General features: G+C 49.7%; 1 protein-coding gene across 1 annotated transcript; it reads left to right on the top strand.

Annotated features, from left to right (window-relative positions):
* Positions 1-815: 815 nt before the first annotated feature.
* LOC149853779 (gastricsin-like) lies at positions 816-8,744 on the top strand. The gene is given in 10 exon segments (XM_090025110.1): positions 816-3,191; positions 3,905-4,055; positions 4,344-4,461; positions 5,499-5,617; positions 6,193-6,392; positions 7,074-7,193; positions 7,492-7,588; positions 7,590-7,640; positions 8,152-8,261; positions 8,396-8,744. Coding segments are annotated over 10 exon segments (1,251 nt in total). The 5' UTR covers positions 816-3,060; the 3' UTR covers positions 8,550-8,744.
* The last annotated feature ends 571 nt before the right edge of the window (positions 8,745-9,315 follow it).

Here is a 9,315-nt window from a genome sequence, read left to right as displayed (position 1 = left end):
TTTGGAGATGTGTAGGAGGGGATGGGAAAGAAGTAGTTTTAAATAGTGAATTTGCTGCAAAGAGGGCAAATGCTTATTTAGTCCAGTGCCCTCTCTTAGAATAGACCAGGAAATCAATGTCCCGATATTTCAGAACAAACGCAAGAAATACTCTTTGCCTAGGACATAATTAACCTGTGGGACACCTTGCCCCTGCAGGATTGTTGTACCTGGACATTTTGGCTGGATTTCACAAAGGGTTCAACATCAACATTGGTGAGGAGAAGGCCTATGTGCGTCATAGGTTTGAATACTTGACAGCTATAAATCCTGATGCTTCAGGATGGAAATGCCAAGGATCAGGAGTAAACCTGCTTTAGGAGGAGGTTAAGTCATAATTTCCCAGTAGCTTAACTTCTGGCAGTGCCTGCAGGGTACTGAACTGGACAGACCACAGCCCTGCACCGGCGTGGTGATGGTTATACTCCTTGCCCCATCGACTGGTACAACCAGACACCTGCATCTTACCTCTCCTTCAAGCTTTGCAAGCACAGAAGGAGAATGCTGCAAACCTGATTCTGATCTGTATGTATGTGGGGAAGGCGATGGGGTTCAACTAATCTCTCTTCCCTCTTTAATGTTCTTTTGGCTTCTCTGTAATTGAAGCCCACAGGATGACCCAGTCCTGCCGTTCCCCTGGACCACGTGAATTATACGTGCCTTTTTCATAATTACGTTCCAGAAGACGGAGCTTCTGCCATGTGGCTTGCGTTTAGACTGGGACCTGCCAGGACCTGGGGTGAGGGGGGGATAGTTTGGGGGTGGAGAGGCAGAGGAGTACCACATACTTAAGGTCTTCCCTCACCCTCCCACATACCAAGATGAACATGCATCTAAACCACCCTGAAGTCTACAGCCGTAGTTATGTATGAGGAGATGCTGAAGCCTTTACTCTTCTGTAGAAGGAAATAAGTCAGTGAGGCTTTATTGGTTTGAAATGCTATGAAAGTGTTGCAAAGGATGAAAAGAGACTGAGACAGATGGTGGCTATCTGCCAGAGGCAGGTATGCTATTGGACACCGATGGCTTGATCCTGAAGTTTGAGTTTGATGCATGGTTTTCTATCCTGTGATATAAGGAAGCTCAGAAGAGAGGATCATAATTGTCCCCTCTTCTCTCAGAACCCACGGAGCTCTGTGGGATGTTTTTGCAGGGCAGGGACATCCGCTGCCGTTGGTCACAAGGATGTACCCAAGTCTCCCTTTGACCCAACCAGCAACAGGAAAATGCACAGAAGCCTCTGAAAATGGCAAACCCCTTCAGGTTCAGGTTAAAAGTACAAAGGTTTCCCCCTCAAATGAGGTATTGATTCCAGGGTGTTCTCGCTAATCAGCTAAGGAATTACAGCCTCCTGTGAGGAGGAGGATTGAATTAAAATGGTTTACTGGGGACAGAATAAGAAGAAATGGGCTTAAATTACAAAAAGGGAAATTTTGAATATTAGAAAGGACTTTTTTTTCAGTACATCTTTGGTTAAATACCAGAAAGGATTACCTGGAATCACTGGAAGTTTTTCTAGAAGCGGGTTAGACAAGACCTGCTTGGTTGAGACGGTTTAGTTGATCCTGCCTTGGGCAGGGGGTCGGACTAGGTGACCTGCTGAGGTCCCTTCCAACCTTGTTTTTCTACTCCTATATCTGGAAATCTCACCTTGGCAACTACTAAGAGTCTAGGTTAGCTGGAGCAATGACTATACATAGCTGGATGAATTGTATGGGGATTTTGATAGGAGCTAGTTGTTGATATGGTCATTTTAGGGTATGGGCAAGAGTTGAAGTAGATACGACACAAAAGCTTTTGCTGTTCCTGTCCTTGGCAAGGCCACTACTGGAGCCCCCCTTGTAGATCCAGCAGAGAGTGACAAGTGCTTGTGCCTTGGGCTGTCTTCCCCTGCTGCCAGTGCACAAAGTCCAGATAAGAAGTAATTAATTCTCTGACAAAAGTCACTGTGGTCAGATGGAGTTGAGGTGAACAGTACATATCGGTCATATGTTGCCAGCCCGAGATCTTCTGGGTTAAAATGTGTCAAGAAATGGAATTGCAGCTCTGTTTCGTCATGTCACCAGGTACCTGTAATAACCGCATGACTACAATTAAGGCATTTTGGTGTTTGCGAGGCCTGGAATAAACTGATTTTTAACTGCAATTTTTCATGTCCGTTTCCCCTGCCTCGTGTAACTACAGGGCAAAGTGAGGTTATAAGTTATTTTTGCACCTCCTAATAGGCCAAGAAATTTGGTGCAGATGACCATTTTACACAGATGGCCTTTTGGACGTGATATTTTCACCTCCTTTATTATAGGCACTTCCCTTGCCCTGCTAGTACGACTTTTACTGTGTCTATGTGAAAAGAATTGGTTGTGCACACCAGTTGCAAGTGCAAGCTAAACATGTGGTCACGGGCACAATGCAGGTTATAAAAATCCTTCCCTAAATTTCACCCTTTGTTTAAATAAGAAGTCTCCTAAGGGGGTATTTATGCCTTCCCAAGTGTCCAGAGTACCCCTATGGTTCCCCCTGCAACGTTTATCCCAAACCAGCGTGTTTTGTTCCTTTAGGATGTTCCATAACCTTGGATGCAGGTAGCTCTTGCAGTGTTGCAGGCAGAAATGGGAACCGGAAACAATGCAGATCAGGCAAGTGACTACAAAACATGTTATTCTTTCCATTTGTACCCGGCTGCTGCGTGTGATCAAACTTTTCTTCCCTTTACCGTTAGGGAAAACTGTTGATAGACCTATCAAACTCCAAATAAGTGGAAGATAAAGAGAAACACGGTGGTGCGCTGTTGGTCTTTGGAGGAGTTTTGATTCTTCTTATCAATCCAATTTTGGCCCTTTAATCATTTAAAAATAAAATGGCATTTGCCCTTCTGATTAAGCAGCTGGTTTTGAGATAAGCCAGAATGCAGAGTTTTATTGATCCAGTGATAAGCTTGTGATGTGAGATCGGGCAGGGGTGCAGGGAGCAGACAGGGTGGCAGGCCCTTTTGGGTATGTAGGTAGGGATCCTAGAGGTCCCATGTCAGCCCCGTGTCCAGGACTGAACTGCAGTGACCGGAGGACCCTTTGGGAACCGCTTCCAGAGAAGGGCACCATGAAGTGGCTGATTCTTGCCCTGGTGTGTCTCCACCTCTCTGAGGGGATAGTGGGGTGAGTGCAGAGTGTCACCGCAGCTGCCTGGCAGCAATTTCTGCAACGGTGGCTGCAGGGAACGGTGGGAACGTTGTGGGGGGTTGGTTTGGGCAGGGGCCGGGACCCCTGGATTGTGCCCTTGGCTCTCTGGTGGACTGTTCCTGCAGCCTTGAGCAACTTACTTAATCCCCCCGCATATTATAAACCTTCCTCCCTTTTGAGCAGTGAGATGTGGCTATTCAAATGCCAGTGTATTTTTAGGAAGGATGACTGGTGTGCTCTTCTGTGGCCTAGCGTTTTCCCCGTGTTCAGAGAAACAATAGTGAAGGATTGGCTCTAAAATTAAGCCCTGGATTGATTCCCAAGTAACGCTCTCCTAGTTTTAGCTTTCTGTTGTGCTACTCACTCGCTCCTCCAAGTAGATCACATTCAGCTGCCCCAGAAGGTGAAAGATAGGGGGTCAAATTCATCTCTGCTGCAACTACTTGGAAGTCAGCAGGGCCCAGGGGGAATTGTTCAGCCCAGTGTGGCGGACCATACACCAGCTAGATCGTATAGCCCACTGGAAAAAAGATCAGACGCCCCCACCCAAAACAACTCAGTGCTGAAGCATGTGAAAGGCAAGGAGTAAAGTGGAGAAAAGAAAGGGAGTGGGGGGGGAATAGGAAGAGTGAAAGAGGGAGGAGAGAGCCATCCCATTGACGTTATGACTGTCTCTCTATCCTGTGTAGAGTTCCCTTGAAAAGATTCAAGTCCATGCAGGAGGTGATGAGGGACAAGGGCGTGCTCAAGGACTACCTGCAGACGCACCATTATGACCCAGCCAGCAAGTACTACAATCAGTTCTCTGTTGCTTCTGAACCCCTGGCTAACTACATAGATGTGAGCATCTGCCTGGCTGCAAAAATAAGGGGGAGGAGGGAGCAGAGAGAAAGGAAGGAGGGTGCCCATGGGAGCCGGGGGAAGGAGACCGTTCCATGAGCAAAGGAGCAGGGATGGGAAAAGAGCAAGTAGAGCATCTCCCGGGCCCCACCTGGCCCCTGGCTGCTGCGCTGGAGTGAAGTGAGCTTTGCCATGCAGCAGACCTCTCCTGTTCTCCGTTGTTCTATCGTCCGGGGAGCGGTAGGAAGCGGGGCACTGGTGATGAGAAGAGCATCTCTGTTTCTCTAGGTGTCCTACTATGGTGAGATCAGCACTGGGACCCCTCCCCAGAACTTCCTGGTTCTCTTCGACACGGGCTCTTCCAACCTGGGGGTGCCTTCCAGGTACTGCCCGAGCGAGGCCTGTAGTGAGTAACCTCCCCAGGAAAAGGGCTGGGGAATACGCCTTCTCCAAGGAGGGAGGTCCTGTACCGCAGTTGCCCATCCCAATCACTAAGCCAGCCTGAAGCTGGGGGGTTAGTCGAGAATATAGACCTTCTTCCAGTCCCTGCGTGCTGAGAGTTGTGTAGTCTCACTGCAAATGGATAGGTAAGGGGGAAGAATTTACTTAGATTGTGACTATTTTGGGCAGGGACCATCCTTTTGGGCTGTGTGTACAGCTTAGTCCTGGGCTGTGACTCTGGCTCTTTGGGTCTAGCTCAAGGCTAATAGTAACTGGTATGTATGAATCTGCCAGACAGCGCTTTACAGGGTCTTTGTTCAAATGCTCTCAGCCTCTTTGTGAGGCCACAGAACAGTGTGCCAAGGCATCTGCATCGCCATAAGGACCCTATGGTTTGCATGGGCACCTGCTGTGTTTTCAAACCGCTCCGTACCCCGAAGGACGGCAGTGGGAAAGGGAGGGCTGGCAGCTGAAGAGCAGGAGTGTGGGTTATGACTGTGCTACCTCAGGCGAGTTGCGTCCCCTTCTGCACCTCAGTTCTCCAACCTGTAAAATAGCTGCGATAAGCCCTGCCTCTGAGGTGCTGTGAGACCCAACTGAACTGGAGCAATGCTCTGGAGTTTAGGTGAGATATTAAGGGAGTTTTTCTCACGAGGAGGATGGTATAGCACTGGAACAAGATACCCTGGGAAGTGGTGGAAGCTCCATCTTTGGAGGCTTTTCTGACCAAGGGAGACAAAGCCTTGGCTGGGATGATGTAGTTGGGGCTGGTCCTGCTTTAAGCAGGGTGTCGGGCTAGATGTGACGCCCTGAAATCCCTTCCAACCCTCACTTTCTCTGATTCTACGATCTTCAGCTGGAAAGCTTTACATCAAGGCAAAGTATGTTGTTAGGAGATGTTTCCAAAGGAGATGAGAGAGCCAGGCCCCAGACTGAGTTCAAGCTTGAGTCCATCATCTGTGCAAGCTGAAAACTTAACGCCGCTCCATTTCTTCTGCCCAGCCAACCCCCCGCTGTTCAACCCTGCTAACTCCTCCACGTACTCCACGCAGGTCCAGAGCTTCTCTCTGCAGTACGGGACTGGCAGCCTCACGGGAATCTTCGGCTACGACACCGTCGCTGTAAGTAATAGCGTTGGTCAGGGAGATGCCAGAGTGACTGTCGCTTTAGCGTTAGCTGGAGGAGATCAGATGCCAGGGCCCTGAGAAGAACCTGGAAGAAGGGGCTCCAACCGCCTCTGCATGCTGTAACACATCTAAGTCATGCAGCGGTCAAATGCCTCTTATTTCCAGGGCTTGGAGATCTGGTGGACACGTGGTTTTGGCTACCGAGACCTACTGGGAAATTCTCTGTTAAAACAACGTGCTGTTGAGTGCCAAAGCCGATGCATCTGTTCCTCTCCTCATCTTGATGAGTATGGGTTGCAGCCTGTCTCTTATTTTTTCAAGTAGCAGGATATCTGAGAGTGTTTGGGTTGTAATCCTAACCCTGCCTCTGACCTGCTGTGCAACCTCCAGGCAAATCACTTGTGCAGTCTGTGCCTCTGTCTCCCCATCTGTATAATGGGGGTGATAGTCCCTGATATTTGGAGGGTTAGATTCAGCGCACACTGAACTCTTCTTCTGAGCTTGGGTGGATTGGGCAGCCTGCTCTCTCTGTCCGGTTGTAATGGCTGTTTCCTCCCATTGCCCCACAGATCCAGACCATAGCCATCTCAGACCGGGAGTTTGGCCTGAGTGAGACAGAGCCTGGCACTAACGTTGTCTATGCACAGTTTGATGGGATCCTGGGTCTGGCCTACCCTGCCATCTCCGCTGGGGGTGCCACCACCGTGGTGCAAGGCCTGATTCAACAGAACCTCCTCGATGCCCCACTCTTCAGCTTCTACTTGAGCCCGTATGGAGGAGACCTTTCCCCTTCCCTTACTGTTTGTGCACTGCTTTTGGTTTCTCTTGGTGTGGTGTGGGCCTCTTGGGTCTCCCAGACCTCCAGGAGGGCCCTGGCTGACTCAGGAGGCTCATCACTTGTCTTCTCTTCCCTTCACCTTCAAAGCACCCATTCTGTTTGGCACCCTTTCCTATTCAGAACTGGTCAATAAAAGGGAAGCTCCATGAGGTCTTTCACCCTTCCTGCCTTCCCAGCAAGAAAGGTCCTGCCAGGTAGCAATGTTAACCCCTGCTCATGGACTGCAAACCCTAGGCTTCACCGTAGTATTTCCTCACAAGGCCAGGGGCCAAGCATCCACACCTGGATGGGATCTGTTATAGCTTAGTATGCCCAAAAAACTCGGGAGCATCTCTGCTTGCATTACAAAATCATCTGTTTTCTCCAAGCAGTGCTGGGGCTTTGCTGAAACACCCATTGCAATTGCAACTCACTTTGAGTTCTGGTGTTAGGAGTATGCCTGGGAGTCTGGCTCACTAGGTGAATACATAGGTGTCTAGACATCTGTGCATCTGCGCATGTTGAGCAAGAACCATGAGGACTTTTGCTCCATGGCTCATTCTGCAACACGGTTTGTTTTGCACTCGGGATCTTGTCGTAAACAGCCAAGCACTTTCTCTCCTGTTATATTAGGCAAGGCGGCTCTCGAGGCGGAGAGCTCGTCTTTGGAGGTGTTGACTCCAACCTGTTCACTGGGGAGCTGATCTGGACTCCTGTCACCCAGGAGGCTTATTGGCAAATTGCGATCGAGAGGTAAGGTGATTTACACTTGTCTTTTGTAGGCAGCTGGGCCCTGATCTGTATTCTGCTGAAGTCAGCGGGATTATACCCATTGACTGGGACTTGTGCTGTGATGGGGTTTGAGTCTCTGGGATCTGAGGTTCCTGAGTTTGGTTTGTGTGGCCTTAGAGACCCAAAACTTCCTAAAGAATTCTCTGGGTGCTATGAAAACACAAAGCTGGGGTCCTCAAGTCAGGTCCCTCAGGTTTTCCATCCATCATGTGGCAGAGATGGAGAGGATGTACAGACCTCTTGTATTTGGTTTCCTTAGTTTCTCCATTGATGGACAGACCGCTGGCTGGTGTAACAATGGCTGCCAAGGCATTGTGGACACTGGGACTTCCCTCCTCACTGCTCCTGGACATCTCCTTCTCAAACCTGTTGGAGTCTATTGGAGCTGAGCCAAGCAGCAATGGCCAGGTAGGAAGAATGGCAGCCCATGGCGAGGCTTAAAAGTGGAAGAGAAGGACATTGCTAATAAGTAGGCTTGTGCTATCCAAGAAGTCTGGTCTAGCGGGTAAGGATGGGGACTGGCAGACAGGTGCTCCTGGGTTTTCTCTCGGCTCTAGAGAGTGAGGAGCATGATCTAGACTTATAATTTGGGGGTCTGGGCTCCTGGGGGCTGTTCCTGCCCCTGTCATTGACTCCTGCATTGGCCATGGGCAACGCATTTAAGTGTTTTGTGTTTGTCCAGCCACGAGTACGTGAACTAAATGTCTTTGGGCCTTCAGCGTGCTGGCGGGATTAACATTTGTGAAGCATCAGTTGCCTTCCTGTGGCTCGCGGTGCAAAAGAAGCACAAGTCATTGGTTTCCATCTAGCGGTCCTGCAGAACTTGCATGGGTTCCTGGGAGCTGCCTCTGAGGTGCAGACCTTTGCCGGAGATGGGTGGTGCCGTGTGTTAATCTGCTCTGGCTCTTTCCTTCCACAGTACGTTGTTGGCTGTGACAGCACCGATAGCCTGCCAACCATCTCCTTTGTCATGGGTGGAACCAGCCTCCCCCTGCCTACATCATCCAGGTATGCGTTTCTCATTGCACCGTCACCCATAGTGCCTCAGCTTGGTGCGTTGAGGCAAGCTGCCGTTTTGATACGGGAGTGCTGGATAGTTTGGGCTTTTATCGGAGCTACTGCCCTGAAGTGCATTAACTTGGCATTATTTCCTCCTAACAGAGCACAGAGGGCAGCTGCGTTGTTGGCATTGGGCCCACTTACCTGCCATCCCAGGGCGGGCAGCCCCTGTGGATCCTTGGCGACGTCTTCCTCAGGTCTTCCTACTCAGTTTATGACATGGGCAACAACCAGGTGGGCTTTGCTCCTGCCGCCTAAATGAAACCCACCCTCTTCTGTGTGATGCCATACCGCTTCCCGCCTCTCCGCTGACCCTCCGTGCTGTGACATAGTGGTCCCGACTGCTTCTCTGCCACATCCTGAGCATTTCTCTCCACTGAACTCTGCCTTTTTTTGTTGAAGCCTCTCTCTCTTGTACAATTGGTGGTATGAAATTCTGGGTTCTCATCCAAAGGTGACTGCAAATAAATAAAAAGGCATAAAAATAACATGATTCAACTGGAGTTTGATCTGTTTTTTCAGTGTCAAGTTAACAGGTTTCCCTGTTAAATGTGCCTGATGTCATAGCTTAGGAAGAAACAAGGAGTTTCTCCCAATCAGTAGTACTGAGCCAAGGCGAATTAACAGCTAACCCAGCCACAGGGATTTTGTTTTAAATACAGATCGTTTTAAATGGGGCATTGTGTATAGAAGACAGTGCCTCAACTGTGCTCAGATTACAGGCTGTACTTGCTAACTGGCCAACTTCCCTTCCCGCCCCTTGTCAGGGTCTGATAATAGGCCGCGCTTCTTGCCTGTAGGTCTCAAAGCGCCCTTAGATGGAGAAGGAGGTTTGGAGATTTCAGCAGAAAGCTGGTCCCTTACCAGGCTGGTGGCTGAGAGAAGGTAGCTAGTGTCTCGTGACTCTCAAGCCCTTGCTCTAACCCCAGCACTTGAATCCCTGCGTGAACTCAGGCCAGGTGTTTCCCCTCTGCGTGCTGCTCCTTAACCCCTGAGAAATGGCGGCTAGCACCAGCCTGACGAT

This window comes from Crocodylus siamensis, chromosome 13 (assembly GCF_052110815.1).
Source record: "Crocodylus siamensis isolate JL-2025a chromosome 13, ASM5211081v1, whole genome shotgun sequence".
NCBI classification, from domain to species: Eukaryota; Metazoa; Chordata; order Crocodylia; family Crocodylidae; genus Crocodylus; species Crocodylus siamensis.
This window is presented reverse-complemented; position numbering and strand designations above follow the sequence as displayed.